At 45.1% G+C, this 19,692-nt stretch overlaps 12 protein-coding genes across 12 annotated transcripts; 5 read left to right on the forward strand and 7 right to left on the reverse strand.

Annotated features, from left to right (window-relative positions):
• The first annotated feature begins 22 nt into the window (after nucleotides 1-22).
• Nucleotides 23-1,064, forward strand: V1512DRAFT_263618 (ribonuclease H-like domain-containing protein). The gene is made up of 2 exons (XM_066916532.1): nucleotides 23-266; nucleotides 314-1,064. Exons 1-2 carry the CDS (start codon nucleotides 145-147, stop codon nucleotides 993-995), a joined length of 804 nt encoding a protein of 267 aa, XP_066771168.1. The 5' UTR covers nucleotides 23-144; the 3' UTR covers nucleotides 996-1,064.
• Nucleotides 1,048-1,894, reverse strand: V1512DRAFT_168943 (uncharacterized protein). Its single transcript, XM_066913107.1, has 2 exons — nucleotides 1,715-1,894; nucleotides 1,048-1,661 (listed from the first exon to the last, which is right to left on the reverse strand). The coding sequence occupies exons 1-2, from the start codon at nucleotides 1,802-1,804 to the stop codon at nucleotides 1,101-1,103; spliced, it is 651 nt and encodes a 216-aa protein (XP_066771169.1). The 5' UTR covers nucleotides 1,805-1,894; the 3' UTR covers nucleotides 1,048-1,100.
• A 4-nt stretch (nucleotides 1,895-1,898) lies between these two features.
• Nucleotides 1,899-3,682, reverse strand: V1512DRAFT_263620 (pyridoxal-dependent decarboxylase conserved domain-containing protein). The gene is made up of 3 exons (XM_066916533.1): nucleotides 3,518-3,682; nucleotides 3,303-3,465; nucleotides 1,899-3,248 (listed from the first exon to the last, which is right to left on the reverse strand). Exons 1-3 carry the CDS (start codon nucleotides 3,564-3,566, stop codon nucleotides 1,985-1,987), a joined length of 1,476 nt encoding a protein of 491 aa, XP_066771170.1. The 5' UTR covers nucleotides 3,567-3,682; the 3' UTR covers nucleotides 1,899-1,984.
• V1512DRAFT_263621 (uncharacterized protein) lies at nucleotides 3,595-4,620 on the forward strand. Its single transcript, XM_066916534.1, has 2 exons — nucleotides 3,595-4,085; nucleotides 4,131-4,620. Exons 1-2 carry the CDS (start codon nucleotides 3,731-3,733, stop codon nucleotides 4,325-4,327), a joined length of 552 nt encoding a protein of 183 aa, XP_066771171.1. The 5' UTR covers nucleotides 3,595-3,730; the 3' UTR covers nucleotides 4,328-4,620.
• On the reverse strand, nucleotides 4,315-6,658 carry V1512DRAFT_263625 (uncharacterized protein). Its single transcript, XM_066916535.1, has 5 exons — nucleotides 6,431-6,658; nucleotides 6,216-6,382; nucleotides 5,983-6,173; nucleotides 4,572-5,935; nucleotides 4,315-4,524 (listed from the first exon to the last, which is right to left on the reverse strand). Exons 1-5 carry the CDS (start codon nucleotides 6,542-6,544, stop codon nucleotides 4,354-4,356), a joined length of 2,007 nt encoding a protein of 668 aa, XP_066771172.1. The 5' UTR covers nucleotides 6,545-6,658; the 3' UTR covers nucleotides 4,315-4,353.
• Nucleotides 6,659-7,289: 631 nt separating this feature from the next.
• On the forward strand, nucleotides 7,290-8,369 carry V1512DRAFT_271423 (triose-phosphate transporter family-domain-containing protein; the record flags this gene model as incomplete). The annotated part of the gene is made up of 2 exons (XM_066917644.1): nucleotides 7,290-8,221; nucleotides 8,282-8,369. The coding sequence occupies 2 exons, from the start codon at nucleotides 7,290-7,292 to the stop codon at nucleotides 8,367-8,369; spliced, it is 1,020 nt and encodes a 339-aa protein (XP_066771173.1).
• A 673-nt stretch (nucleotides 8,370-9,042) lies between these two features.
• V1512DRAFT_286818 (uncharacterized protein) lies at nucleotides 9,043-10,738 on the reverse strand. The gene is made up of 2 exons (XM_066918094.1): nucleotides 10,353-10,738; nucleotides 9,043-10,298 (listed from the first exon to the last, which is right to left on the reverse strand). Exons 1-2 carry the CDS (start codon nucleotides 10,446-10,448, stop codon nucleotides 9,141-9,143), a joined length of 1,254 nt encoding a protein of 417 aa, XP_066771174.1. The 5' UTR covers nucleotides 10,449-10,738; the 3' UTR covers nucleotides 9,043-9,140.
• Nucleotides 10,739-10,948: 210 nt separating this feature from the next.
• Nucleotides 10,949-11,887, reverse strand: V1512DRAFT_248105 (uncharacterized protein; the record flags this gene model as incomplete). The annotated part of the gene is made up of 3 exons (XM_066914524.1): nucleotides 10,949-11,467; nucleotides 11,512-11,600; nucleotides 11,653-11,887. The coding sequence occupies 3 exons, from the start codon at nucleotides 11,885-11,887 to the stop codon at nucleotides 10,949-10,951; spliced, it is 843 nt and encodes a 280-aa protein (XP_066771175.1).
• Nucleotides 11,888-12,236: 349 nt separating this feature from the next.
• Nucleotides 12,237-13,127, reverse strand: V1512DRAFT_248106 (ras family-domain-containing protein; the record flags this gene model as incomplete). The annotated part of the gene is made up of 4 exons (XM_066914525.1): nucleotides 12,237-12,478; nucleotides 12,529-12,804; nucleotides 12,856-12,976; nucleotides 13,119-13,127. The coding sequence occupies 4 exons, from the start codon at nucleotides 13,125-13,127 to the stop codon at nucleotides 12,237-12,239; spliced, it is 648 nt and encodes a 215-aa protein (XP_066771176.1).
• Nucleotides 13,128-13,687: 560 nt separating this feature from the next.
• Nucleotides 13,688-14,945, forward strand: V1512DRAFT_263637 (uncharacterized protein). The gene has a single exon (XM_066916536.1). The coding sequence runs from the start codon at nucleotides 13,916-13,918 to the stop codon at nucleotides 14,624-14,626; it is 711 nt and encodes a 236-aa protein (XP_066771177.1). The 5' UTR covers nucleotides 13,688-13,915; the 3' UTR covers nucleotides 14,627-14,945.
• V1512DRAFT_263643 (MoaB/Mog domain-containing protein) lies at nucleotides 14,915-16,128 on the forward strand. The gene is made up of 5 exons (XM_066916537.1): nucleotides 14,915-15,045; nucleotides 15,102-15,285; nucleotides 15,338-15,376; nucleotides 15,423-15,663; nucleotides 15,714-16,128. Exons 1-5 carry the CDS (start codon nucleotides 14,953-14,955, stop codon nucleotides 16,039-16,041), a joined length of 885 nt encoding a protein of 294 aa, XP_066771178.1. The 5' UTR covers nucleotides 14,915-14,952; the 3' UTR covers nucleotides 16,042-16,128.
• V1512DRAFT_276463 (P-loop containing nucleoside triphosphate hydrolase protein) lies at nucleotides 16,030-19,666 on the reverse strand. Its single transcript, XM_066917870.1, has 2 exons — nucleotides 19,328-19,666; nucleotides 16,030-19,275 (listed from the first exon to the last, which is right to left on the reverse strand). The coding sequence occupies exons 1-2, from the start codon at nucleotides 19,603-19,605 to the stop codon at nucleotides 16,266-16,268; spliced, it is 3,288 nt and encodes a 1,095-aa protein (XP_066771179.1). The 5' UTR covers nucleotides 19,606-19,666; the 3' UTR covers nucleotides 16,030-16,265.
• Nucleotides 19,667-19,692: the final 26 nt, after the last annotated feature.

Raw genomic sequence — 19,692 nt, forward strand, 5'->3', positions numbered from 1 at the left:
AGTTCGCGATGAGCAGAGCACCGGTCAATAGCCAAATCATTGAAAAGCAGATGGTATTGGGCAGATTAATGAGCTGACGTTAGAACATAATTTTAAATGGCTATGTGATAGAGCTGGACGTGCTAGTACTTCAGACTTATAAATATGAGTAAGGACAACAAGCAAGAAGTGAGTTCCGGTTCAGTCGACGAAGCTGCAAATGATCCACTGGCCGCTAAATTGCGAAAACTGGCTATTTCGGCTCCTCCTCGGAGGCGATGTGACATGTATGTGCTGTGAGCAAGAACCCTGTGTATTACTACTAAATAGACAGACGATACCTGTTGTGCCTTGACATAGAGGCAACGTTCGACAAAGGTCTACCGTTCAACAGGAATACTCATGAAGTCATTGAGCTGCCTTGTGTTTTAGTGGATCTTGAGAGACTTGTGATTGTCGACGAGTTCCACACTTTCGTTAAGCCAACTCGGGATACAACTCTAAGCAACTTCTGTATAAAATTCACCGGGATCTCACAAGCCATGGTCGACATGGCACCTACGTTTCCCGAAGCCATGGACATGCTGAGTGCGTTCATGAAGAAGCATTCTGACAAACTCCACCCTCATCCGATTGAATTCGGGTTACCGTCTCGTCTGACCGGTCCGCGCAACTACGCCTGGGTCACTCACGGGACGGCAGATATCGAACGATTTATGTGTCTACGGTCCTGCCACATCAACCGTGTTCGGTTGCCGACTTACATGCAGGGCCAGTACATTGATCTGAAGGCTTTGTTTAAATCGTACTCTAAGGAACGGCATTACAGGGGCCTTGACGATATGCTCCGTTGCTTTGGGTACACGTTCTCTGGCCGTGAGCATTCGGGGCTTCAAGATGCTCGACAGGTAGCCAAAATCACGATGCTCCTGCTCGAGCGCACAAACACAGAAATTAAATGTAACCGGTCGGTCTTTATGAGTCCAAACTTCGCATTCACAGCACGCACACTATAGTCACACCCTTTGTCTCATCAAGAATTAAATATGTATTATAATCGTACATGACCATTTTTCTCATTAAAATAATCTCTTATCCTACACCATGTAAACGACTTGGTTTTAAAAGTTAGCTGCCTGGGCAGCTTGCAGAGAATAATTGTTTTTCTTTGCTTGTGACGCCAGTAAGCGTTCTGCTTCGTCACCGTGGCGCTCACCCTTGCCATCCTTCTTGAAAGCGTACGTCACCGTGACTGGTTTTGTCATGATGAACTGGCCGTTCATGCCTTCAATCGCAGTGTCTGAAGCTTCAAACGAGTCAAACGACACGAACCCGTACCCTTTTGACTGCATTGCGTCGTCTCGTGAAATTGTAGGCTGTGCAATAAGCGGTCCAAACCTTGAAAACGTGTCGTATAGCATGCGTTCGTCAACCAGCGGATCCAAGTTGCCAACAAAGATTTCTGCTCCGACATCTAATGTCTTTTGCTTATTTGCGCTCGCCTTGTTGACCCTGATTGGTTTACCCATCAGTCTGATCTGGTTCATGACTTTGGCGGCGTAATCTGCGTCCAGCTCGGTCTGGAACTCACAGAATCCATAGCCCTGGTGTTGTTGTGTGATACGATCTTTTGGTAGATGAACATTGACTACTGGTCCTGCCTGAAGCATCAACTCCCAAATCTATATTCACAGTCAGTCACATTATGATGTATGAAATCAACGACATATCATACCAGTGAGTCAGTTACTTCTTCATCTAAATTACCGATATACACTGTCGCCTCCTGATTCCGCTCTGATTCCGTCGGCGGCCGGTTTGCCATTGTGCGCTTTTACTATCTCGAGTTGTTTATCTGTAAAACAAGTCGTTTATACCGTCAAATGCTGGGTGTTCTCAGTGTAGAACTAAATGTAGATATTTCTTGCTTGAGCCGCACCAGTTCTATTCACATACAAACCCTCACACCCATCTATCAAGTCTTACAAATTCTATAGACAAGACTTTACTTTGCTCGCTCTTCCTCTGCAAGTTTTAAAATATAGTCGAATGCTTTAGTCAAGGGCTCAGTAGTAGCCCACGGACTGCCAGTCACGACTCGTATGCAATAACGGCCGTCGACAGGCGATGCGGTCAAGTACAAGACATGTTCACCATTGATCCTGTCAGCCACTGTCTTTGTGATTTCGTTGTTCGTCAGGCTGTTCGTGCCAGATAAGACCTGAAACACTGTCAATCCAAATGCAGGCTTGGTCACGATCGTGAAGACGTCGGGCCTGCTCCGGACCAGATCGGTGAAGTGCTCGCCAATAGCCAGCGTCTTGCGTATATGTTCCTGCATGCCGGTCAGTCCGTATGTGCGCATGACGAACCAGATCTTAAGCGACCGAAAGCGGCGGCCGAGCGGGATCTGCCAGTCTCTGTAGTCAATCACGAGGCCCGAATCCGAGGCTGAGTTGCGCAGGTACGGCGGTGTGACGGACAGGGCGTCGATTAGGTCTTTGCGCTTGCGAATGAACAGACAGCTGGCGTCGAAATTGACTAGCAGCCATTTGTGCATGTTCATGTCAAACGAGTCGTAATGCTCCATGCCCTTAACGTAGTGCTGAAATTCGGGGCAGATCAGAGCGGCGCCACTGTACGCTGCATCAATATGTTTCCAGATCTCGGGATACTCCTTTGTAACTTTGCCTATTTCTTCGATATTATCGACGGCACAAATAGCAGTCGTTCCAAGCGACACGGTCACAAAAAAAGGCATCAGGCCTTTACTCTTCGCGTCCTCGAGCGCAGTCGCGAGCCTGGCGCCGGTCAGTGCGTAGGCTTCGTCTGCCGAGGTCTTGATAGCAGCATACTTCACTCCAGCAATCAATGCTGCCTTGTGAGTCGATGAATGTGTCTGGTCGGACGAAAATGCAACTAACTTGCCCCGCGCAGCAGCAATCGCGTCTTCCCGCTCGGTCTCGTCTGTGAACTTGGCCCCGACCACGTCTCGCAGATACCTGTCTCGAGCAGCAACCATTGTCGCTACGACGGACTCAGACGCAGAACCTTGAATGACTCCACCTCCTTCACCGTTCGATAGGAAACAGTCGGGCAGACTCATCGCCTTTGCCAACCAATCAAGCACAATTGTCTCGAGCTCAGTGATGGCAGGACTGCAAATCCAATTGAACGCCGGTGCCGAAAACGCGGCCGAGTACGTCTCGCCTAAAATAGACGGAAAAGACGTGTTGGCTGGAAAGAATGCGAGGAAGTTCGGTGCCTGCCTGTGTAAATTGTGTTAAATATTAAAGCTATACGTGTGGAGAATTATGACGAACCAGTGGGTCAAACCCGGCACGATCTTGTTCTCAAAATCAGCCTGAATGTCTGTCCATTTCTCGGCCGCGGTTGGCATTGACGTCGGAAGCATTTCGCGAAGGTAGCCGGGTTTAACATCAGCCAAGACTTGCTGCTGTGAGATGTTTTTGTAATAGTCGACAACTGATTAGACATTAATCGTAGAGCTCGAATGCTACTAAAGATATAAACTGACTGTAATCTACCGACGCGTAGGCCGCTTTTCTATATTCCTCGGGATCCATGATACTCTATAATTACATAAAAGAAAGCATTTTGACTGCTACAATCGATCATTTAAGCACCCTGAGACCCCGGTAGCAATTCAGGGGTAACGAAGGTTTACACATGATGCGATGACTTCGACTTTGGAAATTTATTCTAAGCAATTCACTGTTCGCACACAATAATGTTTTGGTGTCGGAAGCAAAACTCTAGTCCAGATCCGGTGGATCCGCCACCTGAATCTACACTCGATTTTGTCGAGCCGTTGAAAGACATGTTGGTCAAGAATCGGCGTGGGTTTCGGCCGCCGGCATGGTCCAAAGACGAGGCAGTCCAGCAACAGATCCAGAATGAGCGGAGGCTGGATAGAGGTTACATGAATGAGAGCGTGTTTAAAATTGTGTTTCAAGAAGCTTTTAAAGGCATGTTCAGCGCGTACGAACTGGCGAATCTATTCAACGTGCCTTGCATTCGTGAAACGATTGTGTCTTCGTTATCGGTCGGTTTGCTTGCGAGCTCAATTTCTTATATATCGTCTCGTAAGTTATATAGAGAGACACTGTGCTATCATTTAACGTAAATAGGGAGTTTTAGAAGAGCAAGCTGGCTGTTTGCGGCATCAACGTCGTTCATCATGATCCCGTCGTATTTCTCATGCAAGGTCAGACTAGGCCAGACGAAAGCATTCTCAAACATTGTCAACATTGCAAACGCAAAAGGTAAAGAAGTCATCATCACAGACGATTATAAAGTCCGTAAAGAAAACAAGGCAAATTCGTGAATTTATTATATTGTACATAGTGTGACTCATGCTTGCTCTTCGTCCTCCGTTCCGCCATGAATGTATTTTTGCAAAGCTAAAGAATCCTGCAGAGTTTGGACATATACTGAATATTTTGTCAACTCTTTGAGCAAGAAATTGTTTTTTGTGTCCCAATTGAAAATAGCCTTGTACGTGACGGCCTGGTTTCGAGGAAGCTGAGACTGTTAGTAAACTCTAGCATGTAGCAAATACGGCAACTCACTTTGTCAACAATTTCTTGTTTTAACGAACTATGAATGTCAATCTCTGCCCTTAAATACTCGACATGCTGAAGCAGGGCTTCTGTTTGATGCATTTCGTCAAGCGTACTTAGCACAAAATTCAACGGCGGTGGTTGCCAGTCACGAACTGACATTCGCGTCGTAGTCGAATACGCTGACCCTGCCGACTCGACCGTTCTTTGTAGCATCTTTTGGCTCCATCCGTATTCGGCATTACCAACAGCGCCTTGTAGCGGCTGTTTTGACAGTCTGGCGGCCCAATAATTACAGCAGCTCACAAACTCCTGCGCGATATCGCTCGTGCCTGCTTCAAACATGTACACGTCACCTCCCGGAAGCGCGAGCGACCACATGACGTTAGTCTCACTGTCTGTCGAGTTGACAATGTGTGTCGAGATGGTTTGGTTGAGCCGAATGGTGGTCCGCAACTCTGCGTTCTCGGCCCAGTTGCCGCCTCCAATGTATTCCTTGACTTTCGCACTGTTGCGGCCCGAAAACTGAAAAGTTTTGAAATACCCGCTCTGAACCACGGCAAAAACCTGTCGCCAACTTCTTGACGCTTTGGCCTTCTTACGTCGCTCTGCGCTACTGCGGTCGGAGTAGTGCTTATGCTTCACAAGACCTTCCTTGGCCCACGGAGCACCGTATAGTTCCAAGTCTGCATTCATCATGGGTATGCTCTCCGAATCATCGTGTCGGATGGTACCTGCGTGAGATGCAGTTGAGTCAGACCCGCGACGGCTTAGTTCTTCGGTGATCATCAGCCGGCCTAACGATGATGCCAGTCCAATCCAATGTCTCGATATGTCGTTTGGGTACGGTCTTGGGCCTGAGCTTGAAGCGGTTTGAGACAGCTGATGAATAGAGCTTAAGCCTTCGGGTTCAGTTAATGACGCGGTAGAGCGAAATGCAGATACGATGGAAGATTTGCTATGTACAGAATATGGTGTGAAAAGCGAATATGTAGAGCTTGCTAGATCGGCGCTGTTGTCTGTATAGTGGCTTGACGTCGGAGTGAGGGTAAGTGCATCTTTACTTATAGACGTATAGATGGTTCTCAGCAGTCCTTCCATAGCAGACAGCCATGCTTCTTGATCGGTGATTGGTGGTCCACCGGAGACAAACGTCATGTCGTCGCTGTCGAAGTATGGCATCATGTACTGAATGTCATAAGTATTTGATTTGTGCACAAATGATTCCATTGGCATTGCAAGTTGACTACCGACTGAATCTAAAGTATTTGTCGCAAACTGCAGCTTTGTCATTTTCCGCTTCGCCGAGTTGTCAGCCCAATGTAAATCTGTGTTTAGAAGTAAAATTGAGTAGACGACAGTGTACACGATGTCTGGTCCGGTCAGCTCTGTAACTATCTAATGGACGACAGAAACAAACCTTTTGAGTGAAAATTGTGATTTGGATTACACTCGCACCATCTTTCAGCGCATGCTTCCAGTATTCGGTCTATATGCTGAGATTCTCCCCGAAAGTACAGTCTGCAGCAGAGACACCGAACAGCAGCGAGTACACTAACGCCAGTCCAGTCAAAGTTTGACAAGTACGCCTTCCTTGCATCTTCATGGTTTCTACTTGATCAGAAAAAATTGAAACAAATCAGGTTCCCATACGAATCTCCCAACCAGGCGGTAAATTCTGGGGTAAGTTCAGCTATTGAATTTTGATCCCATGAATTTTGAGCAAATTCAAGATTTGGCTGTTCCGAGCTATTACTAGGCGCTTGAACTATTCGATCACTTTTGCGAGAAGCCTCTATATGCTGACGAACGCTTTGTGCCTATGAACTATCAGTCAATTATTTGAACTAAGAAACGCGTTAATGTACATATCGTCTTCCATGGAAGATGCGTCGGAACACAGATACGCGGGATTGTCGCCAAGACGATATTAAATCTGTGTGTGTACTATCGTCTTCTAGAGACATGTAATGAGCTTTCATTAAGAAAATGACGTTTAAGAACAAAATGACTGTTTGAGTTGAATTTGGAGAAATTCATTATGAATTGGGAGATCACGTAGTCACATTACTCCTGACTAAACTCACATAAATCACAATATTTGAAGTCCGTGCAGAACTTTAAAGTGTAAATAAGTTTGTGTGATAATCGGAGACAATTCACACACGCCTTTAAACTTAACGAGTCAAAAAGCTCAATCAGAAAGAACGAATTTTGGCTGTTAAATTGAGCTAAACTTGGAATTAGCATTACTCGAGACTTCCGAGATTAATTGGGTTTTTTTAATGATTTTTCAATTGAGCAAAAAGAATTGATTTTCTTTTAAAAAGCGACAAGGTTTAGAAACCCGTTTGGTTTTGCCAGTATACTTCAGAGAAATAACCCTAACTTTTAAAGCACACACTAATGCTAGTGTTTAAATACTTATAAATACAGTAAATAAAGCCAATTGAAAAGCAATTAACAATAGTCAAAGAATATTAGACAATATTTCAAATAAAATGACAAAAATTCCAATCTAATCCTGGCTGTGCACGTCTAACGCTGGTCCCAGGGTTAGGGCCACGGCATCGTGCTGCAGCAAAAACGGGCAACCAGCCATCTTCGTGTTGCCGTTCCATCTCTCTCAAACTCATCCCATTCTCGTCTTGTCTCGCATCTCGTCTCGTCGCTTTCAGTTGCTAATTCTTCATTTTCTCGCGCCTTTTTTTTTTGTTACTTATAAAAATGTCATCCGATCAACACGTATTGCCACTTCATACTGCTCCTTTGGCTGATGCTCAACCGGATTCTCTACGAACAAAGTATCAATGGCTCGCTGTTTACTTCTTCTTTAACCTGGCCCTTACTCTCTACAACAAGGCAGTTCTTGGAAATTTCCCATTCCCTTATATCCTCACTGGCATTCACACATTATGTGGTGCCATTGGATGTACCTATTTCTATGTAAAGGGAGCTTTCACCTTGACTACCCTTTCAGACCGTGAAAATGTGACTTTATTCTTGTTCTCTTTGTTATATACCATCAACATTGCCATCTCAAATGTCTCTCTCAACTTAGTCACTGTTCCTTTTCATCAGATCGTTCGTGCGATGACTCCTTTCTTCACTGTCATCATCTACGTTGTCGGGTTCAGAAAAGTCTACTCTGTCATGACTTACGTATCTTTGATCCCTGTCGTTGCTGGTGTCGGTTTCGCTACTGCTGGTGATTACTACTTCACTCCTATGGGATTTTTCCTTACTCTTCTTGGCGCATTCCTTGCTGCTCTCAAGACTGTCGTTACCAATAGAGTCCAAACCGGAAGACTCCGCTTGTCTCCTCTCGAGCTTCTGTTCCGCATGTCCCCGCTCGCTTTCATCCAGTGCCTTGTTTATGCGTATTTCACTGGCGAGACGGCCGCTCTGCGTGATTACTGGGCAACCTCGATGTCGAACGAGATGATGATCAAGCTTATCCTCAACGGTGCGATTGCGTTCGGACTTAACGTCGTGTCCTTCACCGCAAATAAGAAGACTGGTGCGCTGACTATGACCGTTGCCGCCAACGTCAAGCAAATCTTGACCATTGTTTTGGCAATTTTGTTTTTCCATCTCGCAGTCACTCCTCTCAATGCTATCGGAATCATCCTTACTCTCGCCGGTGGCGCGTGGTACGCGTACGTTCTACCATTTGATTTAAAATTCTGTTGTACATGTTTACTAACGATTATTTATAGTAAAGTCGAATTGGAGAGCAAGAGCAAGAATACCCCACCAATGGTTTCCCGTCCAAAAGACGAGGGTGCCATCCCAGCGAAGGCTTAAACAATGTGTCAAACAGAAACAGAACAAGCTATCAACGAGAAACAGAGAGAAATGGGTTTGCATAATATAATTATTGATTCTGCTGAACCAAGCATTATGATTCATCGACACGAAGTCGTTTGCGAAGTAGTCGACACCCGAATCAGGAACTTAAACAAGGTGGTCGAGGGACCGAGGCGTTTTTCCTTTTACAAGTTCATTTGGTTTTATTTTTTGAAATTTATTTGTCTGTATAATACAGTATATTACTAGATATGCTTAATATCGTGCGTGTTATTGCTGAGATGTGAATAGCCTAATACATGTCAAAATAGGAGGTTAAGGGTTAGTACGGTTTTTAATTTCAATTAAAAAAGTGGAGAGCCCTGACCCTCATCACAACGGTTCAGGACGATCTCTTTCTTTCACTAGAGAAATATGACTTTCTCTAGTGCGCCCAGCAGATGTCATAACTTTAAAGTTATTAGCTTCATTTAGGTAAATTAATTTATAACCGAATTCTGAACTATTTTTTTACTTGGTTAGTCTCTTTTGTAGTAGGGTAAGGGGATGTACGCTCTACAGTTATTAAATCTTCTTTATGCGCATCTAGGCGCGAACAGCTAGCTAATCAGTTGTTGACCTTATCGCTTTAATAGTACCTATCAAAGTCTTGATCTACATTTATAAAAAAGGGTCATCGTGTTTGATAATAACTATTGTAAAATACAGCCATAAAATGCAGGTACGACTAGACATACACAAATCAAAATAATAAAAAAACCTGTCATATTAACTGTAATGAGTGATACCTTTTGGAACCACATTGAAATCAATATTGGTTCCACATAGTTCCGTCCATGAAACAAATTCACCCTCGGCCGTGTATGCGCCACCCTCTTCGAAAACCTTTTTTGTCTTCTCGATTAGTTCTGGTTTCTTGCGTTCCTGGTGCCACCACATTTTTGGCCACCATTCGTCCATTGCGTTTTTTGGTCCGTTGAAATGCAGCACCGGCGGTAGCACGCCTGAAATTTTGTTGAACGCCAGTTTCCGCCTGTCGCTTGGTGCCTTTCGGGGTGAGCTCATGACATCGTCATCGACAAAAATGACGTCGCTGTGAGAAAAAGTCATGGTCTGAAACAGATCAGATTTGTAGTCAATCACCATTGGAAGATCCTGTTGACCAAAGACATCGGCAATGTACAGCTGATCGGAAAAGATATCCTCAGGATTTGCATGTGAAATTGAAAAATTCGCTCTATCGTATACCGTTTGTAAAACAGAGGCTGGACCTAAAATATTACCAGAATTAAGCCATCGAGGCCGGTTATATGGGAACACGGCCCTGGACTTAGCCACTGCTGAACCTCTGTCGGTAAATGGCCCGTAAGCATCTTTGGGCAACGTAGAGTGAGGGATGTTGATACATGCAGGCGATTCCGGCGCATTCGGCCAGCATTTTTTATCAGCGCCAAAAACCGCCACACTATGACTATTCTGTTCGGTCATTTCGACGTAATGCTGAACAAGATCACGATACGGTAATTGATACCATACGTCAAATCCGTCCATGATTAGAACGTAATCATTTGGATCCAGTTTATGCAGATAGTCATTCAAACCGTTGATTTTGTGTACACGTGCCTCGGGTGCGGTCTGGTAAGTTTTTCCCCAATTAATCAAAGTTGGCTTAGGATAGTCGTTTATTAAAGCAGTGTAAAGAGAACGACAAAAGTTGAAGTGCGTAGAGGTCAGAGGAATCAAAAATGTCATGTTAAATGGCTTGCCGTTGACGAGTGGAACCTCAGGCTCGGCAGGTGTGACGGGCTCTTCCACCTTCTCTGCTTGATTAATCTTGGTGTTGTCTGCATTTTTCGTATTGACCTTTTCTGTCCCTGTTGATGCGGAAGTAGAATTTGGGATACGCGTATATGTCGGAGCAGTCGTCTTGAGAAAAATGGAGATTAGCAGCTTCAACAAATAACAGGAGTCCAATTATACCTTAATAGAAGACAGGATGAGAACGAGAAAAACAATAACAGAGGAGATCATTAAGATCTTACGAATAGACCCAGTCTTTCGTATTGCGCCCGACATTATTTGATATTTTGTAGTGGTACGACGATAGATTGTACCTTGAGATTAATTTCACAAGATACCAATTGTATCAACCAAAAAAAAAAAAAAAAAGACCCTTTTTTTGGTCTGAATTTTTATGTTCTAATATTCCGAGGGAAGCAATACCGTCTGTCTATAGTAATTCTATAAGCTGAATAAAGCACCAGCGCAAAGAAGCTAACCGAGTAAAGTAGAAGTGAGAATAAAGAATGTATAAAATGTGAGAGGATGCAGCAAAATCCAAGTTGTCGGCTTCAGAGTGAACTAAGTTGTTTTTGGTGCACATTTTACAAATATTTGTATCAAATAACGCGTAATGCACCGTATAACGCGCTCCAATATAGTACTGCTGCAGCCCTAGTATTGAACTTTAACGTCTACGCAATTTATGTATACTGCATAACTGTATATATATATTTGATATTTACATATTCTCGCTACTCCACGTGCATTCAATCGCGCCCTTCTCAGCAGTCTAATCAATCGTATCTTGATCGTGAATACTTTCGTTCACTTACTGAAAAATCGTCCGGTTGATCTTCGCCTGCCCGTTCAAGCTCCATATCCTTCTCGAACTTCTCCGGACTCTCAAACTCATCGTCTCTCCACCGGTCAAACTGCTCTTGTCCGTTGTCATCACGCGGTGATAACTCCAAACGGCGGTCATCTGATCCAGGATTGTGCTTGGCAGGAATGCTCCAGCCTGAAGTTGTTGCCGGCTGTGATGGCGGCAGCGATGGTGATGATTTAAATCTCTCGTCGTCGTAAAACTCGTCCTCCTTGTCTTGGATCATGCTGTCTCCGTATTCTCCGATACTCGAAATATCGTCTGTTCGATTCCACCACGCACTGAAAGGTTCATCTGGCTTACCATTAGAATAATAATTGATCCATAATGATAGCGTAGGTCTGTATCCAATCAGGCGGATCACGGTCTTGCACTGAGGTCGACGTTCAAAATCCCGTAACGCCCTTTTATATGCGCCGTCATATCCAAACTGGATCATTAATTCAATGTCTATCAAGGCCAGATCTAACATACTTCACTGCCAAGGGTAAATCCAAAAACTGAAGAAAATGCAGTGAGAGACATTACATTTCGAGGAAAATACCTCTTGGCCGCAATAGATCCTAATTAGAATGAGCATTGTATTTCCAATTCATCATGAAGATCAAATATCACCTCCGACTCCTAAAACTAGAAATCCTGCTAATGCCCCTAAACGTTGGTAGACATATAGTCTGTCCAATTGAAACACAATATCTGCTCTATCTCGTGGCTTTAATTTTGCTTCGTTTGACCAAAAGATATCGGAATATTCTCGGACCGAAAGTGCAATGGTTGTCGGTTGAAGAACCACATCTTTTGGCGGAGCACCCGGATTTTTTTTTGGTGGAACGTCAAAAATAGTACCCATTCTTGCTACTTAATCTATGAGCAATTGAACAGTGTGCAATCGGGATCACTAATTGAATCACAAGGTAGAAGAGTGACGTCGCGCGCGAACATTGATTAACTCTCACCACATTACGAGCCGCACATCCTCTCCACCCAAGTACTGCTTTCCATATACAAACGCACGCGGGTCATTAATCTCTAATAACTGAATGTATCCAGTATTAAACATAGTCGTCTACAGAAGTACGTGAACTATTTGTAAACATGGTGAATTGATCATCACAATCACACCAAGTCTATATATAACTCAATCCTTAAGACTAGAATAAAATTTTTCCAAATTATTACCAAATACTACCTAAAACAACTCAAATGATGACACAACATGAACCACTACTATTTTTCCGTTCCGCAGACTGTGCGTTATACTGCCCCGGTACAGCAGTTCCATTCGCTGACGCTCCTGCCCCATTCCCGTTCGATCCCTGATCTCGGTTAAACCTTCGGATCTCCCGCACTAAGTTGTAAAATGCTTCGTCGACATTGACTCGTTGTTTGGCACTTGTTTCAACGAACCCGCACTGGAAAAAGTTTGCAAGACGCTTGCCCTCTGTAGAAATTATTAGTGGTTTGACTTTCGGCACTCAAAAAGTTGCTTACCTTGTTGTGATACTTGCCGTTCCGTCTCCAAATCGCACTTATTTCCAACGACTATGATTGGGAAATAATCCTTGTCTTTGACTCGTAGGATCTGCTGTTGAAACGTCCTTATTTCATCAAACGATGATCTTGATGTTATTGAGTAAACCAGTAGAAATCCTTGCCCGGCCCGCATGTATTGTTCTCTCATAGCCGAGTACTCCTCCTGACCAGCTGTGTCCAACACATCTAAAAGGGCAACCTCCTTGTCAATAACACATTGCTTACGATATGAATCTGTTTCCAATTAGCTTGGTGATTTTGTGAATCCATAGGAATTGGACCAACCTTCGATCGTTGGATCGTACTCGTCAACAAAATGGCTCTGGATTAATTGAATCGTGAGCGCTGATTTACCAACACCACCTCCACCGACGACAACAAGCTTGTACTCTTGTAAAAATTGTGCCTAATATCAAACATCAGCACTGTGCCCCGTAACAAGATTTGGCTTATGTGAACGATCTTCTAAACTCCCTCGCTATTTGCACAATATCCATCTAGCATCTGTAGGGCGACCAAATCAACTAAATAAATCAATTACAACTAACCTTCGACATTTCTTTTCTTTTGATTTCAAATGGATCTAAATAGTCAGCGGTGTTAGTTGGTTGTAAACTGACACTTTAAAACAACAATAGAAGTAGATTGAATCGAGGCGCACCACCTCAAATAGCACTTTCTAATCCCAGCCATTTGTTGATATCTGGAATGGACTTACAATTATTGATTTGCTCAGGGTCGTTTTGCAGTTTAAAAACACGAACGCACTAATAAACACAAACTTGACGAGTTGTATTTGAACTGTTTTGGCGTAAAGCGTTAGCAGTTTTTTTCTGCCTCTTCTACTTTTAAGATCTTTCACAGTTCTTTTCGTTCGATACGAGTCTACTCCTTAAGCTCAACACTCCAATTTAGCTGGTGGGTTAGGGCTATGCTAAACTACATAGGGGTCAATATACTCTAAGGGGTTAGGGTCATTTTTGGACCCGATCAGACCTCCCCGGGGATCCCATGGGCCATTGCGGTCGCGGCCTTGACGGTGGTCAGCGCACCGGTCGAGCTTTGCTTTAACAGTCGAGTGAAATGCGGAATTCAGTTTGTTTTCAAGCAATAGACAGGTCAGTTACTATTATTTCTTTATTTTCTTGTTAACCGGAATTACATCAGCAATTTCGCTTTATTACTAATGCTTCTTGCCCATATCGGGTGAAGCTTCGCCGTCCTTTTGACAGTCGTGCTAGGGTAAACCTAAACTTTAAACCTTAATTATTCAATCAGGGACTAAGTGAACTACTTACTTAAGGCACACTAATCAGCACTCTCACCTCCTTTTTTGTAACGGAAAATGCCGTTACTTCTTCTTGCTTTGATTCCGATTGCTGGTGTAGTAGTTGCTGCTGTTGCGGGCGGCACTCATTACGTGAACTCGCAGTTATCGCCATCAAAGATTCAACCAGTGATTCGCGAAATGCCCCAGTCGGGATTGACATCGTATACGTTACGGCCGCAATTCCGGTTGAACAACAAGCTGTTGAATGTGTATTCGCGGACTGGAACAAAACTGTTTCGGTTTGTGCGGCATCAAGCTGCTCCTGAAGTTCAAGGAGTCACGTACTCCCTTCTCGATGGTAGGGATGCTCATCCACTATCTACAATACATATTGGCGGATTAAAGTCGCAGGTTCTGTTCCACGCGTCGGCGGAAATGGTGGAAAATCCTGGTCTGGTTGAAGTCCATCACGTCGTCGCCGACGGTGAGAATTTTCGCGTGTTCATCCTGCCAGACGGTACCGTGTATCAATGGACGCGACAGCGGTTTCTGGAAAAAGTCCACACCAAGCCGGGTTCTAACCAGGTCGAAGTCAGAGAGCAAATTGCAGTCGCAAGACGAATAGGGACGCGAATTTGGGAGATCAAGTTTGACGAACGGCAGCTGGCTGCTGATATTGTCATGTCTACTTGTTTAATCAGCATTTTCGACCAGTGGAACACTATTTGGGGTGTTGGTGGAATCTACTTCAAGTCGGACAAACATCTCGCTGCGAAATACTCTTAATTACTGTGCCATCTGTCTCTATTCTGTGTTTCAACGTTGCTCTTCTTGATTAAATGCTGTTTTCTGTCTGGAATTGAGCTGCGCTTCCTCTGTGCCATTTGTATACTTACTCAACACTGTTTTGATATTCTCAATACCAGCTCTTTCCTTTCATTATTGTATTCCATAATATCATTTGTATTGTGACTTATCAATTGCCCAAAGAACAGTCTTGATTGCCCATGACGTAGAATTGAGCCGCAGAGAGACTCCGAGACCGGTCATATTTTTTGACGTCTTCCCCGTTGTAGAGAAGCAGCAAATACCTCCGGCAGACGTGTGTGCGAATGTGGAGATTACCAGGCAAAACACTCCCTCCCAAATTACTTTCATGTAAACGAGCAATGGCCACTCATTCTCTTTCTACTGCCGCATGCCTAGTAAGCTTTAAATTTTTATCTTCTCCTACAGGTTTGAATTGACGATTGCAAAACAGATCATAGGCGACGAGGTCTTAAACGGCAAGATCCGTGAAGCAAACTCGTACACCTTTGCGAAATTTTGTTTTGAAATTGGACTTGATCTGCAACGTATCGAGGTCATTGGTGACGAGGAAGATGAGATTGTTGAAGCATGTCAACGGATGGCTAAAAAATACGATTTCGTCGTTACGTCAGGAGGTTTGTGTCATTGCGAAAATATTGACTGGATTTGAAGTCTGATCAATTACAGGAATCGGGCCTACGCATGACGATATCACGTATCAATCAGGTGCGTTGTGTTTTGAGCGAAGGATCAAAACTGACAGATACACTAGTCGCCAAAGCATTTGATCTGCCATTAGCTCTGCACGACGAAACAGTACAGCGCATGAAACGGATGGGTCGCCGAAAGATTGACCCGAACGACAAGGCCGCCGTCGCTGCTCAGATGCGAATGGCCACGTTACCGTACGGTTCTACCCCAGCGGAGTCAGACTACCTTTACACACTCGAAAACTCATGGGTTCCTGTCGTCTGTGTCGCGTCCAAGATCCACATCTTGCCCGGAATCCCTCAGTGCGCAATTTTTTTAAAACCAGCAATTCACTGTGCTGACAAATATCCAGGTTATTCAACGGATTATTATTCGGTCTGCGACAGCACATCCTGCCGCGCGTCCCGCCGTCGCAGCGCAAGCACAGATTGCTCGTCACGACTAACAAGATGGAGTCCGAGATGGCGCCGTTCCTGACCGAGCTCCAAAGCCGCGTGAATGACAAGGGCATCAAGATTGGTAGTTACCCACACATGTCGGCCGGGATCAACACAGTCAGCATTATTGGGAAAGAAGAGTACTTGGAGTACATGCGTGGTTTGGTCAGAGAAGTCGAAGACACGCTGGAAGGCTCGGAAATCAGCGTTGAGGACGAGGCAAAGCTCAGCTTGCGGTCATAAGACACATTACGGAATCTAATAATAATATCGCAAAACATGAAGTAACAGTACAATGAATCCTTAATGACATATTCCCTGAACCCGCCACCATCTATAAACGAACACAAATTGAACCCAAACAAGAGCCAACCACATTCTAAAACTTTTTTGGTTCCCCGCCAAAACAGACCTTGACAACAAAATAATAATAAAACTCTAAATAAATTCAAGCAGCGACAACATGCTTACTCCTCGTCATCGGTATCGGGAGGATGAGGAGTTCCCTTGGGCGATGACAACCACGCGATATGGCGTAGACGACGACGCGTCTCCTGCTCCTTCTTCTCGTTTCTCGTCATTTTTTTCTTCTTGATCTTGATCTTGATATTGGCAGGCGACGAATCGTCAGTCACACCGACAGGCGTCGGCGACGCAGCACGCGAAGCAGCGGCCGACGTGGCAGCAGAGTCTCCGTTCTCGCTCGGCGTAGCAGAATCCTCGAATCTGTCGGACGCAACAACAGCAGAATTCTTCTGCACAACCTTTCCGTCGGCAACAGTCCATTGTTCGGGGCACAACGCGCCAACAAACTCCTCGTTGTGAGAAATCATAATCACACCGCCCGTCCAATCACGGATGGCAACCGCAAGACCGCCAAGCGATTCACGATCAAGATAGTTGGTAGGCTCATCAAGTACAAGCAAATGAGGGTTGTTCCACATGGCACCAGCGATAACAACCTTGACGAGCTGTCCACCGGACAGACCACCCATCTGGACGTGGTCGGCAATCTCTCCGTCAAGACCAACATCCTCAAAATGCTGGCGAATGACCGGAGGACTGAGCTGACGGTATCCCAAACCTTCTCTGGAAGCCTCGTGATCGTCAAACTCCTGGACCATCTTCTGGAAACCAAGCTCGAGAAGTCTCTCGCGCGACAAGAAGGTGTTGTACTTTGGCATATGACCAACCCATTTAATTTCGTACTGGAACGACTTCTTCAATTTCTGACGACCAACAATGAACTCAATGTTACGTGGCGACTTGCCGTCGCCAATATCGATCGACTTGGCCAGCTGTTCCTTGTCCTCGTCTGTCAAGATACGAGTCTGCTTCATCAACACCTCCCGATCATCACCGTTGGCATAACGCCACTGAATGTACTGGTTAGGAGTCTTTTCCAAATGCATCTCAACGTGCGCCAACGCGTGCTGGGCAATGTATCCGATACGTAGGTTAGGATGCTTCTCGACTTTGCCAATCTGAGGAATCATTTCACCAGTAAGAAGCTTGACCAAGGTCGACTTTCCCGCTCCATTGGCACCTAGAATAGCAACACGTGAAGACAGCGATAGAGCGCAACTGACGTTGGAAAGAGAAGGCTTGGCTGCACCGGGATAGGTGTACGTGACCTGGTTCATACGAACAATAGCTCTTGATCTGGACTTGACACCCGTCAAAATACCAGGAGGAGGGAATCTCATGGTCAAAGTTGAAGCACTGAGAGTGTAGTAAGATTTGCCCTCAGGTCTAACCTGAACAAAAGCTGCAAGATTACCCTTGTAGTACGCCAGCTTCTTCTCTTCGTAGTGAATAATGTCTGTGCACACCTTGTCCAAAAATCCAGAGTCGTGAGAAACAATCAAACTAGTAATATCTGTGTGCGAGACCAAGTAATCTTCAAGCCACTTGACGTTGGTGACATCCAAATGATTGGTGGGTTCATCAAGCAACAAGATATCTGCTTTCATAAGCATAGCACGCGCAAGCTCAAGCTTCATCTTCCATCCACCACTAAGAGCACCGACGTTCTGGGCACGGCGGTTTTCATCAAATCCGACCTCAGCCAACGCACCAGCGACTTCTTCGCGCGCGACGTGCTGGAGTTCAGGATCCTTGGCAATAAATGATACGAGATCCATATCACCCTCGGCAGCTTGGAGCTTATGCTCAACAAAGCAAGTTCGGAGTTCAGACTTGTCGGGAAAACCTTCGAGCTGACCGTTGGCAATGGCTCTCATCAAAGTAGACTTTCCGGCACCGTTACGTCCGCAAAGACCATATCTGTGCCCCTTGTACAGTCTCAAGTATGTCTTGTTAAGTAACATCTTACCACCATACGCCAATGAGAACTTTGCGTTAACAATTTCAATGCCCTCCTCACCAGAATCGTCAACGATACGAGGGTTGAAAAGGTTGTCGTAAAACTCGCAAATTTCAGCGGCAACCTTGCCGGCCTTGACCTTGTCGTTGAAGTAAGGCACGACGACGTCATTTATCCGCTCCCACTCTTGAGTGTTGACGTCAACGGACACAAGTCCTGCCACGTACTGCACGACGAGAGGATCAGAGTTCTCGTCAATTGTGAGCTTCTCGACAAGCTCAGCCGGGACAACGTGGTTCGTTCCCTCTTCTTTCTCGGCATTCTCAAGAACGATAAGCGCCTTCTGTGCCAAAGCACGGACTTCTGGCAAACTGGCAGTGTCGACAACACGCTTGACAGATGGAAGCAACGAAGGCAGAAACGCTCTGATTTCGCGCGGGTTGTGCACCAAACGAGTCAAGTTCTCGACAACAATGACGGTCTGACGGAGCAAGTCCTGCGAGCTAGATCCTTGCTTTAGAGCACGAGACAAGATGGGGACAAGCATAGACAAAACAGGTTCAGTAACCTCAGCGACGAATGTGACGTGAGACAAAGTCTGAATAGTCTTTGGCACAGAGTTAGGTTCGGCCAAAGTGCTCACAATAAGAGGCAGACGCGAAGAGATATCCATGTTATCAACAATCTTGGCCAGATCAGTTGTGGTCTTGACCGAAGCTTTAGACAGCTCAGCCTTCATATCGTGCATGCAGTTGCTCAGCACTGGGATTAGGTTGACAAACTGTCGCAAAAGAGCTTCTGGCGGAGTCGAAGAAGCGAATTTTTCCAACAACTTGAGCACACCAATCTTAGACTGCCACTTGGCAGTTGAATTCAAGTAATCAGACAAAAGGGGAATCAGAGCCGAAGTGTGGGCTTCCGAAGGAAAGATAGTAAGCTCAATATCTGCGGCAGTCTGAGCAGCCTTGCGAACAGTAGGTTCCTTATCTGCGAGAAGGTCATAAGGAAGTGTGAAGTAAGAGACAAAGTAAGCCTCAGCTGGCGACTGAAAGCCGAACTGCTTAAGAAGTGTGGTATAAGCCAACAAGGCAGATTCGCGAACGATAGCAGGTCCTTTAGACTTTGCAAGCGACTTTAACTTTTCAAGAATGCTTTAAAATAAGTTAGAATTGAGAAGGGACTAGTAAAATTGCAGTAACTTACCCATAGCTCTGGAGCGATGCAGGACCCGCCTCAGCAGCAACGGCAGCGAGATCACCAGCAAGAGTTCTGGCCTTTCCGATAGTATTTACAGAAGAAAGCGAGGTCAAGATTTCACTCGCAGGAGAGATGGGCGAAGAGATTGAAACAGAGGACACAGCCGAGGCCAATGAGGACAAAGATGTAGTTGATGACATCGGAGTCGACAAACCGGACGCGGTCGACGGAGAAAATCCGCGAGGCGCGAGATTATTCGCATTTGCAGATAAACGAGCAGCCATAAGGACTAAGCAGGTTGAATGAGTGGAGAGGGGGGGTGTTATGGGGGTAGAGGTGAAGAATTTTGGAGGCGAATATTTTTTTTGGTT

This window comes from Lipomyces arxii (assembly GCF_038497795.1).
Source record: "Lipomyces arxii strain Phaff 12-163 unplaced genomic scaffold V1512scaffold_9, whole genome shotgun sequence".
NCBI lineage: Eukaryota > Fungi > Ascomycota > Lipomycetes > Lipomycetales > Lipomycetaceae > Lipomyces > Lipomyces arxii.

Bases quoted from the DNA above. Each gene is read 5' to 3' on its own strand.
- V1512DRAFT_263618 (XM_066916532.1), top strand. From the start codon at position 145: ATGAGTAAGGACAACAAGCAAGAAGTGAGTTCCGGTTCAGTCGACGAA. The intron at 267-313 runs GTATGTGCTGTG...CTAAATAGACAG, and splicing joins CCTCGGAGGCGATGTGACAT to ACGATACCTGTTGTGCCTTG.
- V1512DRAFT_168943 (XM_066913107.1), bottom strand. From the start codon at position 1,804: ATGGCAAACCGGCCGCCGACGGAATCAGAGCGGAATCAGGAGGCGACA. The intron at 1,662-1,714 runs GTATGATATGTC...CTGTGAATATAG, and splicing joins AAGAAGTAACTGACTCACTG to ATTTGGGAGTTGATGCTTCA.
- V1512DRAFT_263620 (XM_066916533.1), bottom strand. From the start codon at position 3,566: ATGGATCCCGAGGAATATAGAAAAGCGGCCTACGCGTCGGTAGATTAC. The intron at 3,466-3,517 runs GTCAGTTTATAT...ATGTCTAATCAG, and splicing joins CTACGCGTCGGTAGATTACA to TTGTCGACTATTACAAAAAC. The intron at 3,249-3,302 runs GTTCGTCATAAT...CAATTTACACAG, and splicing joins GTGCCGGGTTTGACCCACTG to GCAGGCACCGAACTTCCTCG.
- V1512DRAFT_263621 (XM_066916534.1), top strand. From the start codon at position 3,731: ATGTTTTGGTGTCGGAAGCAAAACTCTAGTCCAGATCCGGTGGATCCG. The intron at 4,086-4,130 runs GTAAGTTATATA...TAACGTAAATAG, and splicing joins AATTTCTTATATATCGTCTC to GGAGTTTTAGAAGAGCAAGC.
- V1512DRAFT_263625 (XM_066916535.1), bottom strand. From the start codon at position 6,544: ATGAAAGCTCATTACATGTCTCTAGAAGACGATAGTACACACACAGAT. The intron at 6,383-6,430 runs GTACATTAACGC...GATAGTTCATAG, and splicing joins TCTTCCATGGAAGACGATAT to GCACAAAGCGTTCGTCAGCA. The intron at 5,936-5,982 runs GTTTGTTTCTGT...TGACCGGACCAG, and splicing joins TCACAATTTTCACTCAAAAG to ACATCGTGTACACTGTCGTC.
- V1512DRAFT_286818 (XM_066918094.1), bottom strand. From the start codon at position 10,448: ATGTCGGGCGCAATACGAAAGACTGGGTCTATTCGTAAGATCTTAATG. The intron at 10,299-10,352 runs GTATAATTGGAC...ATTTTTCTCAAG, and splicing joins TCATCCTGTCTTCTATTAAG to ACGACTGCTCCGACATATAC.
- V1512DRAFT_263637 (XM_066916536.1), top strand. From the start codon at position 13,916: ATGCCGTTACTTCTTCTTGCTTTGATTCCGATTGCTGGTGTAGTAGTT.
- V1512DRAFT_263643 (XM_066916537.1), top strand. From the start codon at position 14,953: ATGTGGAGATTACCAGGCAAAACACTCCCTCCCAAATTACTTTCATGT. The intron at 15,286-15,337 runs GTTTGTGTCATT...GATCAATTACAG, and splicing joins TTTCGTCGTTACGTCAGGAG to GAATCGGGCCTACGCATGAC. The intron at 15,377-15,422 runs GTGCGTTGTGTT...CAGATACACTAG, and splicing joins CGATATCACGTATCAATCAG to TCGCCAAAGCATTTGATCTG.
- V1512DRAFT_276463 (XM_066917870.1), bottom strand. From the start codon at position 19,605: ATGGCTGCTCGTTTATCTGCAAATGCGAATAATCTCGCGCCTCGCGGA. The intron at 19,276-19,327 runs GTAAGTTACTGC...CTTATTTTAAAG, and splicing joins GCATCGCTCCAGAGCTATGG to CATTCTTGAAAAGTTAAAGT.